The sequence below is a fragment of the Rhinolophus ferrumequinum genome, chromosome 12 (assembly GCF_004115265.2).
Source record: "Rhinolophus ferrumequinum isolate MPI-CBG mRhiFer1 chromosome 12, mRhiFer1_v1.p, whole genome shotgun sequence".
Taxonomy (NCBI): domain Eukaryota; kingdom Metazoa; phylum Chordata; class Mammalia; order Chiroptera; family Rhinolophidae; genus Rhinolophus; species Rhinolophus ferrumequinum.
This window is the reverse complement of record NC_046295.1, coordinates 40,161,259-40,185,093: the sequence shown is the minus strand read 5'-3', so window position 1 is coordinate 40,185,093 and position 23,835 is coordinate 40,161,259. Positions and strand designations below refer to the sequence as shown.

Sequence of the window (23,835 nt, the reverse complement as noted above, 5' to 3'; positions counted from 1 at the left end):
TAAAGAATATATAAGCATCCACTTAACTTGTGTTCCTTGGGAAATTACTCAAGCTCTCTTAACCAGCTGGGTCACACAGAAGGGGACTACAACGACTTCAGAACACTTCTTACACATTTCAATTCTCCCTGAAATAGCTATTGAATGCAGAGAGGCTTTGAAAGCTTTCTCTAATTATCTGCAGTTGAATTGATGATGTGCAGAGCTCCTGAAACTTCCACATGCAACTCCAGAATGTATGTCAATCTTCAGTGTGCATAAGAATCACTGGGTGCTTCCTACAAAGGCAGATAACTGGGCTCTCCTCCTAGGGATTCTGTTTCAGTAAGTCTAGGTGGAGCTCAGCCTCCATATTTGAAACAAACATCCCTTGCAGATACTGATGTACTGGATCCATGAAATAAAGTTTGAGAAACACTGCTTCAGAGGTTCACATCGTATGAATCTACAACTAGTTTTCAAAATTGAGAAGTAAATTCTTCATCATATTTGAAACAATCCTAGTAGCTGAGTGTAAAGTTAACTCCTTTTCAGGAGGCAGACGAGGAAGTTATAGCTAGAAAGGGAAGGTTCTATGTGCTTAATTCTATTAGCTGGGTGAGGGACAAGTAATAAAATTCCTGAGTTCCCTAGGACACACAAACACTACGTATGCAGAGAGGATTAGCCTAGTGATAAAAAAATATATATATAGGCTGTGAAATTGCCTGGGTTTGAATCCTGGATCTGCTATTTATAGCTGTGTAATCTTGGGCAAGTCACGTAACCTCTCAGCTTTCTTATGTGTCAGATGGCAATTACGGTAGTTCCTATCTGAGAGGGTTCTTTGTAAGGGTTAAATGAGCCAACATAAATTGTCTATAACAGTGCCTGGTACACAGTGGCGATATACGTGTTAGGTGTCATGCTTCCATTCCCACATAATGCGTCCCTCAAGGAGAGAAATACATAGTCAAGGCCATGCTGGTTTAGCCAAATGAAACATAGGGCAAGAAACCACCAAACGTTGAATCTCTGTAGATCGTGTGTGACTACAAAATCAACCATTTACTTTTATTAAAATGAAAAAGCAACATCATGTTGATTTTCGTTTTCTTATAGCAATTAAAGTAAGTTACTGATTTAATAAACTGTGATCCATAAAGTAGAATCCTAGGTACTACAATTCTTAAAGCATGTTTCTGCTCCTCTAGAGAAGGGGTGGTGTGGAAAATTAACTGTATGCGAGGACTGAAACCCTTCTATAGTTGCTCAGTTGCACTGGAACAATTGAACCATGTGTTCAGTTTTGGAAAGGGAATACGGACTCTTGCTTCTTTCCTGCCTAAAACTGGGTTTAAGAGGCATCTTGTTCAGGACCTTGTTCTTCCTCTTCTGTGGGATTTGGATCCCATCCCTGTTGCTCATCTGTAGAATGGGCTGAGTGGTGAGAATGGCTTTTTATTTAAGAGCACTGGGACCATCTGAACAAAGAGCACCGAGAAAGGCAAAGAGCTTCCTCAACCTCTGTACTCTTGGAAGAGGCTGATTTAAAGGCATTCAATCAGCTGTGGAAATAGAAGTGCTGACAGGGGCATCCATCGTCTGGAGGCACGGTGGGCCAGGAGGCCATGCAGAGGCAGCAGTAGCACTTGTCAGAGCCCAGAAGGGCCTGGTGGGGGAAGCAGCAGGCAGTCACTTATTGCTCATTAATATTATGTACTACAGCTGGGGGACCCCCATTTCAAAGGGAGCTCAGAGCAGCCTCCACAGTAGTTAATGGTTCAACAACTTTTAAACAGCTGGGGAGGTGATCCAGAAGCACTTGGAGATGGAGGAGGTAGTCAATTTCAAATCATCACGAAATTTCTTCATGTTTAAATAATCCCCATAGCGGGACGAGACAGAGGGTCTATAAAAAGGCATTTTCACGCTCATCACTTTCTTATACAAGCATATTTTATAAGAGGGAAGCTTTACCTTATACCTACAGGGGTCTACAAGAAGAAAAAGCAGCTGTTTGAGAAGAGATAATAATCTCATGCCTCTTTCCAGAGGGTACTTTTATTAGAAAATCCACAATTTTACAACTGGTACATTTGAGGTTGAAAAAATGGAAGATGCAGAAGGTAAAACGAGTGATCTTGTTCATATGGGCTTCCAGGCCATCAAGGTAACCTGTCGCAGGAAACCAACTGGAGTTTGATCAAACTGGGAGAAACTTCAGAAGCACTGATAAAACCAGGGCACAACAAGTGAGGCTGAATGCATCCATTTCACTTGTCCATTCACTTTTTAGCTTTTCTGTAGTAACTTGGTACTGTTATAACAGAAAGACAAACTTCTGTCTCTATGTTAATGATACAGTTTTGTTATTGCTATGCTAGAAATGGACTTAGGAATTAAGAGGTTAGTAAACCTGTTGACTTGCACCTCTCTCAGATTAACCTATCACAATTCTTCCTGGGAAGGCTGGAGCCTTCCAGATCTGAGGGGGAGATGAACCTCAAAAGAACAGATGTGTCACCACATGGTGCAGTCATTCTTCTTGGCCAGGACATGCTCTTCTCATAGCAAGCCCAAGGTCTCCATTGCACTCTCGTGAACATGACCTAACTTTAAGCTCATACCTATGGAAGAAGAGATGCCGTGGGGCATCGCTATGGGTAGCGAGGGCTTTAAAAGCCTGACTTTCTAATAACAGAAAAAGCGAATAATAATGGTATTGTTATTATTTTTTCCTTGAATGAATAATATTTTCTATCATAATATAAAAGAGAGCCCAGTGGGGGCCAGGTAAGAACGTTCTGGCCAGCCAGGAATAGGAGAAAAGGGAGGACCGACAGAGATTCTGAGCTTCCACAAAAGAACTCCTCCACATAGACTGCTCCACATCCTGGAAGAATTAGACGGGGTTTATCAGCATAGAACTGGGTCTAAAAACACCCATGGGTGGTGTAGCCAACGATTCCTGGAAAGGAAATATCTATAGCACATGGCAAGGCATCAGCATCTGAAAACTGTTCTGAGAAGTGAATTGCAGGCATGGCACTCACTGAAGTGTTTTAGTTGTGGCCATATAAAAATGACTCTCCCTTCAGTCTCTGCATATGGTGAGGTCAGTGGGCTTTGTGGTCTGAGTTATATGAGGACTTCTTCCTGCCTTCCCATTGGATATATGTGTGTTTTTATGAAGTTTGCTAGTTTTAAACTACTCAGTACCGCTTTGGGCAAGAACATATCTCCAGGAATACTGCATATATTTGCAGGAGTGCTGGGAAAAATAAATATGCTACTTAACAAAATTCTATGACTCTTAACTATCCAGGAGACACAGCAGGAGGGGCTGGACCGGAGAAGACTATGTCAAAGAAAGCTCCAGCTATGGTCCTGCCACAGGCTGCACTTAAGAAAGGGCAGGAAATGGACACCTGAGGGCAGGATGTGAGCAAGACATGCAGACCCATGCTTTGTCCTTGCCCACGAGTGCACTGCCTCAGCCTACCCACAGCTGGATTGGTCCTTTTTTTTCCCACTCTCTGCCCCTCTGGGCAGGCAACAATAACCGCAGATTTAGTGATTTGTAATAAGGAAGCCCACAGGCCAGAGAACAGAATTGTCACAAGTCTTTATAGTTCAAACATTCACTGTTTTGTCTGCCACCTTTTCCCCTCCCACATCAGTGGTCACGCTAATCTCAACCAAGTGGAGAAAGAGCATCACAGTTTCCAAACCCCCACAGTGGTCCTCACCCTGGAAGTAAACATCTCAGAGTGAGTCATCACAGCACCTAAAGCTCCAGGTGACGGAGCCCTACTTGAAAGCCTGATGGGAATACTGACCCTGGACACAGGCTTTATAAACATTGTATATACTTTTCAGCTTTGGGCTGGAATATCATCCTAGACTAAATTAACACAGAACGCAGGGCACCAATTTGAATCTACAAGACTCGGTGAAATCGGTCTGTTTCTTCACTTATTGTGAAGAAATAATAAGAGTCCTTAAAACTATCTGAAGAGTCCTTAAAACTATCACACTGGACTGAGCACTGGAGGGCAAAAGAATATGTTAAGAAGAAACCTTTGTTTTTCTCTTTTTTGAGTCAAAGAATATTATGCTGAAGGGACTTGAATGACCATCCAGTCCAACCTACTCATTTCCCAGACAAGAAAAGTAAAGCCCAGAGAACAGATGGGCTGCCTGCCCTAGTCAGATGGGGCTTAAAAATATATACGTATATTATATATATCTATTATTTTTTTCCATGAGCTTTAGTGAAAGTGACCAGTGTCATCTGGCTTCTCAAATTCAGGATCCAGCCAAATCTGTTATTCATAGCTTGAATATACCTTATACTTTCTTACCTCCATATCATTTCCCCCATTACTTAGAATGCCATACTCCACCTCTTCAACACCTCCCCCGACTTCCATCTTTTGAAATAGCTTTTATACATTGGTGATTAACTCAAATCTACCATGTCTTGGATAAAAATTTCTCTGCTGAAATGAAATTTCTTCTGTCTACAACAACTACGCCAACAACACTTAGATACTACCTATTGGAAACCGTGCATCTTACTTATATTTGATCTCATTTAGTCCTCAAAATATCCGTAGGAGATCAATACTATCTTTAGTCACATTTTACAAAAGAGGAAGCTGAGGCACAGAGAGGTTAAGTAACTTTTCCAGGGTCACTCAGGGAAGAAGTGGTTCTGATGGTTTATTATAAATAAGCTACATACTATCATTATGCTAACAAGAAAAGGAAAACTAGATTCTTTAATAGCATGTTGTTTTTTTTCCCCAAACTAACAAACAAACAAACTGATTAATATATAGGGATTGAAACCTTCCAGTTAATGGAAACAGAATTCCTGAATTTTCAAACCCTCCCTTGGTCCAAGTTTGGTCAAAGTATAATGGGCAGCTACTTGAACTTTAATTTCAGAAGGTGAGCATGTGGGAAGTGTGTTGGAGACTATTCTTTCAGCACCAGGTCCAATGACTGTGTCTGAGCCCTGCCCCTCTCACCTGATGTTTCTTACATCTGTTCAGGGTCAAACTGGTTGGCAATATAAATAGTCTTTGTACACTACACAGAGGACAGATCTACCTCACCTACTGGGGATTTAACCTGACCGCTTGCTTTGAATACAATAGTTGGGTATGTGTGCATTTTTCTAGAGACAGGTTTCATAACGTTTGCCAGATTCCTTGAGAAGTCTATAAGTATCATATATTAAGAATGGTCATCACTGTTTCAGAGGTATGTGGAGACAGAAGAGCTCCATGAAGGCAGAAGAAGCATTTCTTCAAAGATGAGAAGAATCTGTGGTAGGGTAGAATAGTTTTTCTCGGATTTAAATACTTGTAAAACATTTATTCCTTCTGAACAGTGTGGGTTTGATGAGAGGGTGTCCCTTTACGTCAGTGGCGCCGTTGTCCTTAAACTATTCTAGCAGTCAGGAATTCGAGAGCTTTATCGTCTCCACCCCAGCACCTGACAGTTGACGAACCTGAGACTTGGACAAATGGAGTGACTTACCCAAAGCCACACAGTTCAGAGCTGGGATAAATGAGAGTCCAACTCTCATTCTGTTTCATGGTTCTTCCATATTAGTTCAAATAGTATCCTATTAAAATAATGACTTACAAAGAAGGGTCCACACAAAAATCCAATATCCACACATGATCTGTGGAAACAGTGCTTTGTCATCTGGCTCCAATGAATTTTATACAAGAAATTACCCCTTCTAATGCTTTCTCTGGTCCCCAGCTTTGCAACATTTTCTTTCTATAAGAAAATTACTGAATAGATGTTAACTAGACTTACTGTGGTGACCATTTTGCAAGATACACAAATATTAAATTATAATGTTATACATCTGAAACTAATACAATGTTATATGTCAAGTATACTAAAAAAAAAAAAAAAGCTTAAATAAAAAAATAACTGAATTGTGTACTTTTCCCAGTAAAGATAAAGAAAGGACAATTAAGCTGACCTATAGTCGGTGTTTTAATTATTTTTCTTGCCATTAAATATCTTTTCTTCTTCAATTTCTTTTTCTTTTCTATCTCAAATGCCTCAGATCACCAGCACCAGGACACCAGGAGGTAGAAAATGGGATAAGGGTGAGAGTTTTGCTCTCCTAGGATAGTAACGATCCCCATGTCACAGTGCATTAATTAGAATTTACGCAGTCTAGATCATATTTGAACTTCGAAATACATCTATTTATATAGGAGTAAGAAATTATAATCTTCATTTTACAGATGATAAAACCAGGGTTTTCTGACAAGCAGATGATCTCCCTAAGCACAATAGCAACACCTTTTGTCTAACTCTGCATTTTACCACGCCCTTAATTTTAGTGTGGTAAATATGGGGACCAAAGTCTTTGGGGGATGCCAAATGCAGGAAGGCCACCCCCTCACATTAATTAACAGGATGTATTTATGCATATATGCTACAGAAAATTTCAGAGACAGATGTATATATTCAGAGATAATTTAAGGTCTAAAATAATGCTAAATATCAATTATTAGAAAATTCCTCCTTTCTTTTTATTGTCATTCTTTTTGGTAAACAACTTTTCTCAGTACTCGTCTTAAACATCACTATTTTTTTTTTTAAGGAGGGCGCAGCTCACAGTGGGGATCGAACTGGCAACCTTGGTGTTATTAGCACCACACTCTAACCGAATGAGCTAACCTGCCACCCAAACTTCACTATTCTTAATTAAGCTGAATCAAGAAATGGGTGGCATGTTGCTTGCATTTTGAAAGATACATTTTGAAAGAACCCCACGGCAAATCTTGAGTGAAGAGATTAGAATTGAAGGGAAATTTATAAGGAAGCAGTCTAATTTTCTACTCTGGGTAGGACTATCATTTACAATATGCCCGAGGGGAAACCAAGCAGTATCTATTAGAATATGACCAATGACAGGGAGCTCACCACTTCACATGGTGCTCTACCCCTCTGTTCAGCAATCTTCATCATTTTATAGTTCTCCCTTATTTTGAATACAAATCTACCTCCTCTTAACTTTTGCCCAGACATGTCTCCTAAAGTGGCACAGAGTCTCCTCTTTTGTCACGTATGAATTCTGAAGACTTGATTCCTTGCTTCAAGCTTTTTGTTTTTCAGTTCCTTTGATTTGTTTTCCTCTATCTGGGGTTCAGATCTGTCAATGTCATCCTTCCCTAAGAACATCATTCTCCCCTCAATCGTTTATAATTTATAGTCTCTCTTTTAAAATATACACCTCAAAATGTACGTGCTTTTGGTAACTTTTATAAATTGTTGCTCTGAGAACTGTCCCTTGCTTTATGCATCCAGCCCTCTTTTGCTCATTGTACTCTTTCAGTGACAGTAGGTCTGTGGTCTGAGGACCTACCTTTGCCAAAGTCTCATCATCCAGGTGATTCTTCTGAATCACATGTTGAAGTGCAAAATAAATCTTTTCCTGAAGCTTCTGGACCTTCCTTGGTTCTATCAGCCAGGCTCGGTCTGACAAAGAAAAAGAATTGGTAAGAAGGGAAGGGAACATAGCTTTGTTTTATTTCACCTACATCTACAAGTGCTGAGTTTCAGAGCCATTTCAAATTAGTTCTAAATTGCTTCTGAAGCCATGCAATTATTTATAGAAAACATAAATATTTTATAAACAATGCCATTTTGACAGGAATGCACAATACAGTGACAAAGGAAATCAGAATGGAGGTAAGGATGTGATGGTTAAATAAACTCCTACATGTTTACTATTGTCTGTGATAATTTATATCTCTTTTTCTGCATGTATGCTGAGATTTTCTTTCCAAGTGGAAGTTAATGATTTATGAAGAAAGAATTATAGAAGTGAAGAGACCCTATTGTACAGGAATATGTTTGGTATTCAGGATCCCCCTTCCCTTTTATATCTATGTTATCATTTATATAGCATAAATGTGAATTAATTTTAAAAATTTAATCCTGATCACTTTTTTCTGTATTGAATTTTTAAATGGTTGATAAGATAAGCCCTCCATCCCTTCCTCTCTTCCTCCTTTCCTTTCTTTTTTCTGACCTCCCTCTCTCTCTTCCTTCATCCCTTTCCACCCTCCCTCCTTCCTTCCTTTCTTCCTAGAAGCTTTTTACACCATGGTGACAAAATTCAGCCCAACATCAATGCCTTAGGTCGGAGCTTCAGTGAAGAGGCACCTAGAGTCTCCAAATGCTGAACAAATACTCATGGAAAAGAACTTGGATATGATCCTTCTGAATACAGTTCAGGTCAGGAGAGAAACTCAATTCTGTAATACTAGACAGGGCAAGAACAAGTCTAGCCAACAGTTAAGCAAACCCTTACGTAAGTGAGCACAAAAGCCTTCAGTTGACAATTGTCAATCAGAATAAATTAAGTGTCCCTCCCTCTCCTTTCCCTAAACTATCTGGAGCTGAATAGACAGTGGTCATTATGGCAAGAACCTAGGGGAAGGGTGGGGTCTGGCATGAGATGGAGCCTACATAGTCTGGAAATCTATCTTCCCTCCCTTTTTAAATATGGCACTAGGCCAGGGTGACAAACAAGGTATTTGGAGTAGCTAAAGCCTCTGATTGTAGGTCTGCTACCCGGGCTGGAAGATTCCCACTAGGTACAGTAAGACAAATTATTGTGCTTCCAAATTGAGCAGAATTTGATGGCCACAGCACATCCTTTCTAGAAAAAGTTTCATAGTTCAGTTGATTCCTAACTCCTAAAGAACAAGGTTGCCTTCCTTTTGGGGCAGTTATCTTTAAGGATTGTTTAGATTTGATATATCACGTGTTAAATATTTGCTGCTAGGAATTTACTGACTCACCACAAACATACCCAAAGAGGACACTGAATTTTTTAACACTTCCTTTGAGCAAGCAGGAAACAGAGTGAAATTGTGTCCCTCATCATAGACCCACAGGCTTAGAACTAGCATTCTATTGAACTATACTCAATGGGAACAATTAAATGCGGTGAGAAAATAGTAGGAGGAAAATTATTTGGCATTTGGTTGCTGCCAGAAGTAAATATTTCTTGCCACTTCTTCCATTTATGTTTGTGCTTCCAGGCATGGGAAACTTTCTAGGGTTAAAAAACAAAAAATGGTACAGCTTGGTATTTAGACAGAGCCACAAAAGAAACTGTTAGGAATAACACTCCAAATGATAACAAATTTCCATTTTTGATAACGTATGTAGTAAAAAAACAGAAGCCAATGGAAAAAAATCTTCATGAAATTTAAGAATAAATAAAGCCTAATGGATAAAATGTGTAGAAGCTGGCATTATTGGTAGACATAGAATGGCATGTCAAAGTGTACCATCATAGGTAAGACTGATTTCTTCCAACTCACTGAAAAATATGTTAGGGTATAAGAAAATAGATCTAGTCTCTAGAGATAAATGGGTAATAGAAGGAATGAGTCTCTTGACAGTAAAAATTAGCAGGAATGTGTCTCTCTTTCAGTGGAGAACTGTCAACAACACTGCTATCCCTTGACCTAAAATCTAACTGAACAGACAGCTGAGTGAGTGACTCTGAATTCTCACTGTGGTTGAAGAAGAAACCATGCATTTATTAGGATTCTGTACATTTTCAAGCTGCCATATATTTAAAAAAAGAATTTCAATTGCTACTGTTCTGTTTGATCTATAAACGTCATGCATTACCTTCTTTGAATGCATTTTAAAATTAGACGAGGTCTTTATTATGAAGCCGAGCTTTCTAACTTTATAGATGAGGAAACTGAGGCTCTGAGGGGTCGTGTTTAAGGTCACACAGGTAAATGGTGCCAGACCCTGCACTAGAATACTACCGCCACATCAGAGTTTTCCTTTTCCAGCATTTGCACGAAGTGAGTACACCGACATTCATTTGGGTGGAAAAGCCAGTGAAAGAGCTATTTAAACAGGAGAAAGGGTGTATTTTACTGATTTTAGTTCCTATGCTGTATCTTTCATTCAAGTATATTTCTACTAAGTCTCACCTTACTAGATATTTTTTTTCCCTATGCACTTTAGTTTTATTTTTTCATAAACTTATTAGATTTATCTTTTCAACTCTTTTATTGATAAGACATTCTTTACAAAGCCTCGAAGCTATTTTCACTTAAAAAATATAAAGTATAATGTTTAAAAAATTAAATAAAATGTTCAATTGCAGTTGACATTCAATATCCTAAGTGCTTTATTTTTAAAATAAAAATAAAACACAGTTATAACTCAGGCCACAATCAGTTTTCATTTACCTATTAAGGAATAATTTTGCTTATCCAAATCTAAAGTGACCCTTACCACATGCACTACTCTTGTTTTGGGAACAAAATTGGTCATTTAAATTAACTTGAGGCTACTACTTTCCTTTGAATTGTCCCAAAACATCATAAGCATGCTAAAAAATATATACTTCTTTTAAAGTTTCTCTTGAGCACCTTGGCTGAGGTAGGTATAATCCATGTGAAAGATAGTAAAACAGGTTAAAAAACAAACAAACAAAAAAACCAGGTAAAGACCTCAGACTTCCCTACCTGGAGATATCAGAACAGCAGATGAGAACAAAGCAATCTCCTCCTCAGTCAGCTGCAAGGAACACAAATTCTTTGCAAAGTCAAATGCTTCGTTCACTAGGTCATCAGAACCTATAAAAGAAGGCAAATTAAGTGAAAATACTTGAACAGCATGGGCAATAGTAAGAAAAGTCCCATAATCGCAAAGTTATTCAAAGTTTTGCATACTAGGCACATAGAAAAAATATTTCCAAATTTCTATCCATAAAAAGTGATTTAGTAGTAATTACAGAATAAGGAAAGCAGGCAACATCCTGACCAGGTAATGAAAGTTAACATTACCAGTGAGGGGCAGATGGAAATGGTGTGTGCCCATTGTAATATCCAACTGGAAATACATAACCCGAATCTAATTGTGTAAGTTTGAAATTAGTTCCAATTAAAAAGATTAAATAAGTAATTTGGGGATTCTTTTGTATAAAGATAGCATTCATGGAAAACCTAAAACATTAGATACAAGGGGCAAAAGGCTATCAGTCTTTGTGGCACTTAAACCTGGCAATGTAGGGTGTCCAGGGGCCTCAAACTGAGATGTGAAAAACTTCTAGAACAGAGATGAGGTATCTTTCAATTTGGTAACTTCCCTGGAAATTTGATTGAGGAGCAAGCGTTCACTTATTTTTACCTTCTAAATGAATGATTTGTGGGTCAGTTGCTTAGCCACTGGGAATTTTGGCAAAATAATGCTTCATCCCTACACTGATCCTTAGTAAATGTTTATTTTATGAAGCTGGAAATATACCCAAGTTACTTGCCAAGGTTTTTCCTTCTTTCTTGAAAATCTAGCCTTGGAGATGACAGGAATGTGTATCAACTGCAGAAGGGAAACACTGCCAGCCCTGATGGACTTGCTGTTGGCAAGTCATATCAACTAACAGCACAAGAGGTGAAAGGCCAGTGGCCTTCTTTGATGTCCATGAGCAGGATACGGAACAAATGGCATTGTCAATCGTTAAAACCTTTCCTGGCATCACCCCATCTTTGCTGACGTTCTTTTCTTCCATGCCATGCGCTGATGACTGGATGTAAATGATACACAACACTTCCAGAGAAATGACTCTGTCCATGCTCTCCCACAAGAATGGTCTGGGGGATCATTTTGGGCAGGTCTACACCCACCCTTTCTGTGCTCCCAGAACTTCATGAATTAACAGTGAGAAAGTCACTTCTCGGAGTGAGAAACAAGTGAGGGAGCCTCCTCTTTTAAGCATCTTAACTAATGATTATGAATTTACATTAAAAATGTAAGAGGTCTCCCCATGGCCCACCAGTGATCTACATAATATACTTTGTGAAGCAGTTAGCTAGAAGGTAAAAGAGAAGCTGACCCTATAAAAAATGATCTATAATGTATCCCAGATCTTTTAGAAATAGTCTTCATTGATTTCCAAATGAAGCATGGCCGCTCTCAACTAGGTCCAGGGTCCTCTCCTTCCTTTTATATTTGGATGCACAATTATAAGATCTGAAGAGTTAGATGAAATATTGGAGGCTTGAATAGTGAGATACTAATTCACACTAAAGAACCAAGGAATTTCATTTACCAATTTCAATCTGAGTGAAGAAACTAATGGTAGCTAATAAAGTTGTGTCATCATCAAATGTAAACTTACCTAGGGCTTTGAACATTTGCATTCCTCCATATTTTCCTTCAAACAGAACAGTGTTGTTTAATGGATTGAAGGCACGGCACATTCTCACTAAAACCACTTCCAAGCAACCTATGAGTAAAAGAAAAAAGCAAAGCGATGTATAATATATGCAGTAGTAAAGAGGTTATATCTCCAAAACTTAGAAAATTCCCTGACACATAGTAGGTGCTTAATAAATATTTACTGCATGAATTAGTTTACTACCTTTGTTTTTCCCTCTGGACATTTATTGACATCCTGAGGAACTATTGCTACACAATTTCACCACATTTTGGAGAAATGGGCTTTTACCCTATAGAGTTTTGGAAAGTGACAGCAAGACTCAGAAGCCACAAATTTGCAGGAAGGCAATCATATATATAATTTGACTACACTTGTAGTATACCCAAAGGTACCCATGGTGCCTTTCTTATGCTACCACTTTATATTTATGTCTATGTTTTACTTCTTTTGTTCTGCTAATTTCTCTTTGGTTTCCCTCATATGGCACCTAGAATAAGGGCTATATTAATTGCAGTAATGCTTTCTTGTCAAAAACAATAAATGCCATTTATTGAGTGTCTACAATGTGGAAGTCACTTTTCTTGGCCCCTTATTATTTTATTTGCTCCTTGCAATACCATTTAATAGGTCAAGAGGCTTTCAAAAACATTAAAACATGCACACAGGCACATATAGACACACACATACAGAAATCCTTCAAGATTTCTTCCCAAATGAAAAATACCTGTTTTAGAAATAAAGCTCTCTTGGCACTTAGGTAAAGGACTAAAGATAAAATATACTTTAAAGGTGGCTAAAATGGAGGACAGTCCCTTTTTGGGGCTGGATGAGTTAAGTACCCTGCCTTTTATACTAGAGTCAACACATTTTTACAGCAGAGATGTTAAAGATTATATGGTCCAATGGTTCCCAAATGTCAGCCCATGGACTAGTTATACATGAGACTTAATTCAAAATACAATGAACTGGGTTCCCTTCTGGGAGATTCAGATTCCATGGGCCTCAAATGATGCCTATGACTCAGAACAGTCAGTAAGCTTCTCTGATGCTGCTGACGCAATTCCAAATTTGGAATTCATTATTTCTAGTCCATCTCTTTATTTTACAAATGAGGAAACTTTCATCTAGAGAGGTTAGCTCAAGGCCACAGAGCAAGTGTGGCAGATTTTATTTTTCAAAGAAAGTCACAAAAATATCTTTCATCCCACATGCTTTTCTAGAAACCACTACTCCTCCACCAAGAAGTAAAGTCATGTCTCCTACCCTTGAACCCAGGTGGGACTTTGTGACAGCCTCCAGCAATAGAGTGTGGTAACACTATGTAACTTCTGAAGTCAGAAAAATGCTATGCATTTCAGCCTTGTTCTCTTGAAATGCCAGCTGTTGAAACCTAGCACCTAGGCTATGAGAAAGTCCAAGCAGTCTGTGGAGAGGCTCACATTGAGAGCAACCGAGGCCTCCAACCCAGAGCCTTGGCTGAACCCTGGGCTGTCAACCAGCACAAACCGCCAGCCAGGTGAGTCAACTTGACAACAGATCTTCCTGCCCTCAGTCAAGTTGCCTCGGTGAACACCACATGGGGCAGAGACAAGCCATCCCTGCTGAGCCCTGCTCAAATTGCAGGTTCTTTTTACCCAGCAGTAGATAACTGACACATCAAGTTAATGTTTGAGTCAAGATTTGCATCCACTTGTATCATTTGGTGAAGCAGCAGTAACTTAGAATAACTTAGACTTCTCTGTGGCCCAAGTTCAAATGCAAGCTTTGCTGTATATTGGCTTTATGATATTGAATACAGCCCTTTACCTCTCCTTTATAAAATGAAAATAATATTGATCTCACAAGATTAAATGAGATGTTATAGGTAAACATAAACAATATATGTATGCTATTATGTATATAAGGGTATGTTGTTACTATTCCTATGGCCCAAGACCCTGAAGGTTAACACACACACCACGGTGGTTGCTTCTTACCTTCTATTTTGAAACAGGGCCAAGAAAGACAAATAATGTTTTTTGTTTGTTTGTTTGTTTTTTTCTGTTTGGGTATTGGATCTGCTAAGTCAATCATGTGCTGAGTTTCTTGAACTACTTCCTAAGTGGTTGCGTGTATGTCAGAGAGTCTGTGTGAGAAAAGGGGGAGGGAAAGAAGAGAGCGCAGTGGAGTTTCTCTCAGTGTATTCTGGCTGCAGGCTATACTCATTAAAATGATTGGAAATGACCACAGAGGCAGAACTCAGATAGTCTGGATTTTTTTCCCCATAACAGAAGGCAAATAGTACATTTTAGAGCCAGCTCAGCAATTCAGCCACCTTGACACGCTAATTACTTGCACTGCCTGTCAAGCTGGGTATCTCAACCTTCGCAATTAATAGTTCGACTTTCAATAAGCAAAATTGTATTTGACTTCAAAGGGGAACTGAATGAGTATCAGGGCATTTTTATTACTGAGAGTTTCCTTTGGGAGTTGGCTGACAGTGTGGGTGGTAAAAAGGAGCTACATATTGGAAGGAGGATGTCTAGAGTTACACTGAGCTAAGGGTCGACTGCATCCTGGTCTAAAACAGGCCCACTCCCTGAATCTTCTCCTTGCTTACCTGACTTCAGAAGTAGAATCTGATCATTTTGACAGAGCTCCATGAAGCCTGTTATCCGCTTTGCAAACTCTACCACGTATTGGATGGCGTGAGTGATCTGGATGGCACATTGTTGCCATAGTGCTTCCCTGGACTTCAAGAGAGAAAAGACAGAATGTACGGGGAGCAAAGTACAACTTGGAGAGTCAATGCAATACTCAGGGTTGCACGCTTACCTACCACTTGGGCCCAAGGTGGGAATTTACCCAATTCCTTTAAAAATGGTAGACAATATTTTCTAAGATAGTGTTTTGACCTGTTTGAATTTTCATACACTATAATTATCAACATACTCAAGCTAAAATAATGGAAACATTGCACTAGCATGTAAAGATAGTTATTTATAGTTTCTTTACTCTTTTCTCTTCCTTTTCCTCCTTTGCCTCGGCTAAACAAACTCAAGCTCTTAGTCCATTTAGTAAAAATAAATTCTTGCACTGAGGAATAGAGATTTCATTCACAGGCTTTTACAAGGTTATTTTCATGGGTACCTGATGGACATTAAACTTGTAATATTTTTATTCTGTGTTCTTTTTGCGGAACTTACAAAGTTTGTTTTTCAGTATAAAATGAATTTCAAGGGAAAAGATATCAAATCAAATCTCTCTTTTAAGTAATACAGACTTTCAGAAATGTATTTTGATCTTTGGGTTATTTATTTTGGAATGAGAAATATAAATCAAAGTGTGTTAATTCTGGTTTTTATTGACCATAACAATATCTATGCTTTCTTCTCCTTATTTATATAAAAGTGGTAAGATTTAATTGTTTCAGTGGAGAAAATAAGTATGCAGTAATCATGTATTTAGATACAAACACATTTATACATTTTATTAAAATTTCATTTATTGGTAAATCTTGTAATTGAGGATCTCAATCCCAAACTAAAACAATGTGAATATAGAACAACAACAAATTCCTTCTCTTAAAAACTTCTCTAATGGACAAAAAAAGTAATCAAAATAATAACAATAATAATATGGGGTAAGTTGGTCTTTTTAAACATGTGGGCAAGAAAAAACATTTAGAAGGCTTTGTCGCATAGATCTGCAGTGTGAGTTAGCAACTGTGATTTCTCAACTGCTCCTGCTCCTTATCTGGCTCCAAGAAGCCACCATCTAAATCATTTGGTGTAGGCTTAGTCTCCCCCGTCACTCAAGCAGGGCAGTGGTTTTCAACTGGGGTAGTTTTGCCACTAGGGAAACATTTGGCAGTATCTGGAGACATTTTGATTTTCATTGCGTGTGAGGGGAGTGCTACTGGCATTTAGTGGATGGAGACCAGGGATGCTGCCAAACATCCTACAATGCACAGGACAGTCCCTACAGCAAAGAATGGTCCAGCTGAGAAGGTCAATACTGCTGAGGTTGAGAAAGCCAGAAATAGAGAAGCCACCGTTTCTCTAATGCTTTCCCATAGTTAGTTTTCCAGAGTACCTTGCTTTGATACGCTTTAATTTCTTCATAGGTGTGCGTCTGCCACGCCAGCTGGTGTAGCTCCTCCATGGTGTATTGACATGTCTCCAAGTGGGACTTAATGATGTTCTGTGCAATTCGATCTGCGAGAAAGAATATGAATTCGAGGGTTTGTGAATGAAATCCCACTCTGCTCTTAACGTGTTTACTATTGGAATGTCTTTTGGAGATACTCCAATTGTATTAGAGTGTTTTTAACACTACTATCTATTTTTAAATCTCCAGACAAACTCTTTATGGCCTTTTTCCAATTTTGAGTCTTTTAATAAAAATTCACTGCCTTTTCCTTTTCTTTTTTATCACAATCCTGTGTTTTACAAGTTGGAAAGTGTAAAATTCCTACAATTCCACTAACAGTCTTGACATTTACACTCTAGTACTTTAAAATATTTGAAAATCATTAGACCCCATTATTTATCTCAGAAAGAATTAAAATATAAATATATTTGCTTATATTTTTTTTTAAAAGGGAGAATTAAGCAATAATCTAAAAAATAGTTTTCTATAGAAAAAGGAGAATACAGTAGAGGGACAGGGATAGAAGCTAGACTTCTCTGATGATATTTTTGTAGATTTGACTTTGGAACCATATAGATATCTTACATAATTAATAAGGGGATGTGGTTATAGATAAAATAATATTGACTCACGAGTTGATAATTATTGAAGTTGGGCCATTATATTCTCCTTTCTAATTTTTTTATATGATGAAATTTTTAAAAAAGAGCTACAAAAAGAGAAAATGATTATATTCATAAAAAAGTGGTAACAAGCACAATCTGTCTTTTGGGGCCATTTATCCCAAATGAGTTGTATTTGGTATCTTAAATACTAATGGTTTGGGGTTTGGAGGTATGAAATTTGAGTGATAAAACCAGACACAAGAGCTCTCCTTAAAAACCTGCTGTAAATCCCCTGAAGTTGAACAGAATTGGCAAGAGGTCCCCTCATAATTCCATCTTCTACTGGAACACATGAAAAAGGTGACATCTTGGAATACCAAAGTGCATAGGAGTTCTATATGTGGGGTATGACCAAATTTTTGGTCTGATAACTGTTCTTGGCTCATAGAGAAATTGAATTTTTCTTGTGTTTCAGGTTGTGCCATTTCAAATTCGTTTTCCTTTATGACACTTTTCTTTCCTACATAGCCATATTTCATTTCTCCAAGATAATTTTCAAAGCAGTACTTAGGTAACTTCTTTTTACCTTGCTAAGCTTCTGGTATATATGGAATGAAATAAATTGAATTTTAGTGATGTAGAGAATAAAAAAAACATAAGCTTATTAAGCGTCTAATGTACTTTCCAAGTAAAAAATGTCATATAGTCTATTGCCTAGCACATTATAAACAGTAAATAAATTAATTATCATTATTAGGACATTCTATATTGTTTGTCATCAGGGAAGCAATGTGATGACTCCATTGGAAACAAAACAGAGATATTTAGTTTTGGGATCAATACTACTGAAAGAAGATATTTCAATATTTATTAGAATTTTTCAATCAGAACTATAAAGTGATTGATGTAGAAGATGCTACAAATGTTAACTTATGATTATAGTTATGTTCTATTGGATTCAGCATTGAGCATCTCTAGACTTATTGTTTATCATCTAATAAAATCCTTTCTTTAAAAAATCCTATATTCATAATTTTATTGAATATCCTCTTACATTACAAAAAAGGGCAGGAATTACTCTATAAGTCATATTAAAATAGATTGTTATGCCATGGTTTATCATTTATCAATTTTACTTGAGCAGTCTAATTACTTAGAATGTAAAGCAGACATATCTATTCCTCGTAGGTATATAATGAAAACATAGATTTTTATAGCTCGTCTTTTTAATCTTCTTGGTATAGTTTGTTTTCATCTTCAAAGATATGCTGATTTGTCAGTAATTTACTGGCTTCAAGGTTTATAAGCAAAACTACAGTTGCTGCTCAAAATTGTGTTATGAAAAACTCTATCTGTAACTTTATGACATTTCCTGGGAACTGTTGGCCAAGGTTTTAGAAATCTCTGGCCTTCTGCCACCACTGCTTAGGGTTTTATGGGGTATGAGGAGGAGTGGGCATGATAAACAGGTGTGCAGGTTAAGCAACACTGGAAGTGAAATCCACATGCATGCTTTAGGACTCAACTCACATGTCCATTCCTGGTGAAGGTTTCCCTGTTTCCCTGTGTCCTCAGGTGGAAGGGCCTGCTGCTATTACACTTCGATTCTACCTCCAAGTAAGCCCTCACATTGTGGTTGTTTGTATGGATTCTGTTTGTTCCTTACCCTCAAGATTGTGAGCTCTTCAACGAGTGGACTGCAGAGCTCAGCACAGTGCCTCATATATTCATTCAACAAATATTTGTGAGAAGCTATTATATACCAGGTTAAGATACAGATTTTAAAAAAGACTTTTCAGGATCTAAAATCATACCATATCACATCATATATCATATCATGTATCGTGATGCAATAAATTCCCTGAGTTATTGTGGGAGCCCAAAGAAGAAAGTGTCTAACTCAATCTAGGGGAAGCAGAAAAATAACCATGGAGAAGATGTCTGCTGACCTGGGTCTGAGCAGGAATTTGTCACATGGGGAAGACAAAGATGAACCTCATGTAGAGGGAATGACATTACAAAGGCACAGATAGAAAAACTAGCTATAGGCTTGATAATTTCTGACATATTTTGTTATTACAACGCTTACCTTTTACAACCATTTCTCTTTTACTGAGAAGGAAAATGAGGTTCAGAAAGAGTGAGTGACTCTAGACCCATTTTTATAGAGCTAGCACATGGTGTTTTAAAATTAAATCTGTCTTTTCTGGAAAGAAGTCTGTAGTATTTGAAACATAGAGTGCATGGAAAAGATGAGGAGATATAAGACTGGGGATAGAAATTGTGTCTAGATTCTTAACAGCTGAGTGAGGAATTTGGATTTTATTTTGTAGGTGATTGAGAGCTTATGGAAGCTCTGAAGCAAGACAGTGATGCTGTCTTTTTTTTTGTTTTTATTCTTAGAAAGGTGGTCCTGGTCATGGCAAAGAAAATGACATGGTATTAGAGAGTATGTGAGATTAATCTGGTTCTTGTGAAAATTCAGGCAAGATCTGAGGAGGTTTTGGACTAGGCAAGAACGACAGAGATGGAGCAGAGGGGCTGGATTCAAGACAACTCTGAACAAGGATGCACAAGAACTGCAAATGAGGAGGAGGGAGAGAGAGAGAACAGTAAATATAGTAGATGCTCAACCAATGTTGAGTTAGTAAAAATAATGTTGAAAATGTCCATTCATCCACCCATCTAACCATCCATCCATCCATCCATCCATCCATCCATCCATCCATCCATCCAGTAATCTCCATTCTTCCATTTTCTGCTTTATTTCACAAAGGATTTTAGAAAGCTTAGATTTAATGTTTAATGATTTTAAAGCCTAAGCACTCACAATGGCTTTGAAGTCAAACACAAAACATGCATAATTATTTCCTATACTCTTGTAGTGAGAAACAAAAGGCAAATCTCTTTTTGACGTAAGACTTATAAATATCAATGAAGGCTAAGAAACAGACGCAGCAGTTGCAGAAGCAGTCCCCACCCCCCACTTCCTTCAATGGGTCTGCAGTGCAAAGGTGAGCCACATGCAAAAACCTGACTTGACCCTCTCAAAGCTCAGGTTGATAAACCACACAGTAAAGCTAGACTTGGTTGGTCCCATGGGAGCAAGGCCTGAGGGCTCTCATTCTGCCGATTATAAAGATGCACGAACATCAGAGGAGATGGCTTGCTTGGACTCAGAGTCTGCAGTTGTGAAAAGGGGAGAAGGATTTAAAAAGAAGGGACAAAGGGAGAGAAATGAATACAGTATGCAAAGTTCCTGCTGGGAGCCAAAGGAACTTTCAAGAGTCCTTGCCTGGAAAAATAGAAAAGGTAATAGTAAACGCTATCATCTCCAGGGACCAACCACATGAGAAAGTCTAGACAAAGAGACTGAGGTAAAAGAGCAGAGGATATGGAATCTTTCTGGGCAATCGCACACCCTTCATCCGTTTCCCTGACTTGGATTGCAGCTGGCTCTCAGAGTTGTCGGGTTTTTTAACTAGCTTGCACTGCAGAAGGCACATATTGAAGAAAGAGTCGGCACGCACTGTGCTGGAATAATGGGTTCAACAGGAATATGGCCCAGATGACTGACTAATGGGAAATTCTACCACCTTCAAAGGTGATAACTATGAAGCCCACACTCTGCTCTTCCTAAGACCAGGGATGAAGCTAGAGATTTCTTAAGTGGAAAATAAAATGCAGCTACATCTTCTCAGTAGTTAAGATTCAGTATATATGTTCAGTGAGATAGAGATTTGTCCAAATCAGTCTGAGTATGAGGGCTGCTTTGATAGTTATTAAGATGATGTCAAGGAATGAGGAGAACAATTTTATATGCTCAGTCCAGTCATTCTTCTCAATCATGATAAGGCAAAGTGTGAACATTGACGCTAGCAAGGGGGAAGCGGGGTATGTAATTGCAGGTTAATATTAGGACCATGATCCTTATTTTCTCTTTGTTAATTTCATGAAAAATAGCTTGCTCTCACTTTATCTCTTTCTTCCTCTCCTTCTCTTTCCCCATATGTATACATGTATATATAACTTTAAAAATGAAATTACTATTTTGTTTTTAGACTTTGACCCAGATATGATTTCTTGAAGGAAAGCTCATTGGAAGCTAAGACTTAAAACCAATGAATAGAATTTGTCACTTTGTGTATTAACTAACTTTATGCAATAGAAATGACAATTTGGGATTCAAGTGAAAGAATAATCCTAGAAATCTTTAAAATAATTGATACAGGGATACATTTATGGCATAGATTGTGGTGATGGGTTCATGGGTGTATACTTACCTCCAAACTCAGTAAGCTGTATATATTAAATATGTACAGCTTTTTGTATGTCAATTATAGCTCAATAAAGAGGTTTAAAAAAACTGATATAGACAAATACATTTTATCATTTTTGATGAAAAAAAAGTTAAACATTGTTAAAATTGTCATATTTCTCTAGAAACCCTAGGGGGTAATCTTAAATCCAGTTACGACATGGACAATAAGAGGAGAGAAATTAAATTTTTGAAGGGAAAACTGGAATAAAATTGATGGAAATTTTCAATAGTGTAGTAATTTAAAAAAATTATAGGACTCTGGGCTGGAACTAACCTCCTTCCTCCATTTCCAAATGGACTGTATCCAAATAACCCCAGAAGTTAGTTGAATCTCTATTCTCTCTCTGAGACTGTAAAGGACTTCCCCATTCCTCCCCTATCTTCACGAATTTTCATTGTGATCTATTGAATAAATCAAAGTAGGAAGGCAGTCTCCCCCTTGAGGCATTTACAGATGGTTGAGATGTATATGATAAAGTTCACAAGGATAAATGAGCTTTAAAGGTCAATCCTATCAGACAAAGTAAACACATTATTTTGAAGTAATGCTTAAACAAATATATGAAAAATAACTTTTCTTACGTATTGTACCACACACAGTCAAGCAAAGTTCGGAAACAAGTCGGCCAAATTACCTAATTCTATGTGAAAAAAAATAGTGACATCTGCTTATTTCAGTGAGAAATAAGTAAACTGACAAGCAAAGTGACAATTTCTTGTTTATAATTATAATGCTATAAAATGAGGACCAGCTTGCAGCTACTAAAATAGCAAATGACCTTCTGCAGCTCTGATTTCAACCACTCAGCGGGTTTTTTTCCACCAAAGGGGCTTATTTTAGTTCTCACTAGACATTTCAGCAAATGGCGCTCTCCAAAGGCTACAGTGTCTCAGACAAGGATTGCACGGATGGTTTCATTAGAATCCCACATCCTGGGGAGCCAGTTAAGTCGAGTATATCTTTAAAAAAAATGCTGCTTTCAGTGTTATTACCAAGAGCACCGTGGCCCAACTGTACCTAGGCGAGAAAGCTGGGAGTCATAGCTATATATAGTACTAGAGGGGGTTGCACCTGAACTTTCTAATTTGTTCTCTTCCTTCTCTCTTTTTTTTTTTTTCACCCTCTTGAGAAAGGATGGTTTCTTCTTGGTGAACTATACCCCCTATTCATTTTCCTCCACAAGGGATTTTTTTTTAAACTTGGTAGTATTCTTTCTAAAATACTATACTTTGGCCTCAATCAAAATGATTAATGAATTTTTAATTTATCACTTGCCTTAAGGATCTAGAGAACCACTCAATTCTCCGTTTAGCTTATACTACTAGTGTGAAAGTAGAATTCTTAGGGGATTCACTTTGAATTAATGCCAGGTTATCTCTAACGGACTTGCTCAAGGCAAGTTTTAAGTGCCTGCATTAGGTTTTCAGAAAATCAAGATTTCTCAGAATCCACGCTCTGAGGCAGTAACTATATTAGAACAACTGTTTGAAAGGTGAAACATTTAACCAAGTGTGCATTTTGTCCTTTTGACAATAGATCACTAGTTTTATAAGTATTCTATCATTAAAAAGAACAAGTCTTCTGGTTAGTGTATAATAAACGACAATGTCAGAGAGGATAATGTCAATTTCAAGACCTTTCTGATTTTTCTAATCTCTTTTTAGAGATCATTATTTTGTAGCATAAAGACAGAGGGGGTCAAAAAAAATGTACACACATTTTAAGAAAGGAAAAAACTGTGTTAAAATTGTAATACAATGAATGACACTAGCATTCATTTGATTAATGCCATCTTGAGTGAATGTCATACTATACACATTGCTACTGTAATTCAATTAAACTTCGAAAAGTAATACATAGAGAACAGCTCTTAAAATGTGTACATTTTTTTGGTACCCCCAATAGAATTGTGCTAGCAGCATAAAGACATCACTAACATTTAATCTTAAAACATTCATGTTTTAGTAATCCACAGCCTCAATAAGAGAATAGTATTCTTAGCATTTAAGTTCCTCAAATTCTTTTAAGAAACAGTGAGGCATAAATAACATGTAACTCATTTATTGGCTCAGTTTCATAGTCCAACAACTCATTACTCTCTCACTAATGAATTAGGATAGCTTCTGGTCTCCTTTTCATACAAATTATATTGATGATTATTATATTAGAGAATGGAATAACTGATTTTTACTTCATGTAGACCTGAACCAAAATGTTCTTCAGTAAAATATATTAATGAAATATAAGATTATGCTATCAACTATACAAAATGAAAACATGATAAAACGCACTTTAATGAAATATAAACATAAAGAAAGCCATGAAAAAATCAGATTAATACAAGTAATATCTGGGCAAAGAATGAATGAACAGATTAACAAAATGGTTAACATTTGCTCAACTTTCAGGGAGCTTATGTAAGAGCATTTTAATAGAAGGTAAGAAAGCAGAAAGTAAAGCAGAAAGAAAAACTGAAAGAATCCATATAGCATTTGTATTTAGCAGAGTATATACAAAGGAAAAAACACAGACAGCAATACAAATGAAC

General features: G+C 37.6%; 1 protein-coding gene across 2 annotated transcripts in view; it reads right to left on the bottom strand.

Annotated features, from left to right (window-relative positions):
* The window catches only part of RORB (RAR related orphan receptor B), a 185,790-nt gene that overhangs the window by 5,330 nt on the left and 156,625 nt on the right, over positions 1-23,835 (bottom strand). For both annotated transcript variants that reach the window (XM_033124021.1, XM_033124019.1), the window contains exons 5-9: positions 16,304-16,425; positions 14,829-14,961; positions 12,188-12,295; positions 10,536-10,646; positions 7,391-7,503 (exon numbers count right to left, since the gene is read on the bottom strand). In XM_033124021.1, the coding sequence (XP_032979912.1) occupies positions 7,391-7,503; positions 10,536-10,646; positions 12,188-12,295; positions 14,829-14,961; positions 16,304-16,425 (587 nt within the window). The remainder of the gene's footprint in view (positions 1-7,390; positions 7,504-10,535; positions 10,647-12,187; positions 12,296-14,828; positions 14,962-16,303; positions 16,426-23,835) is intronic.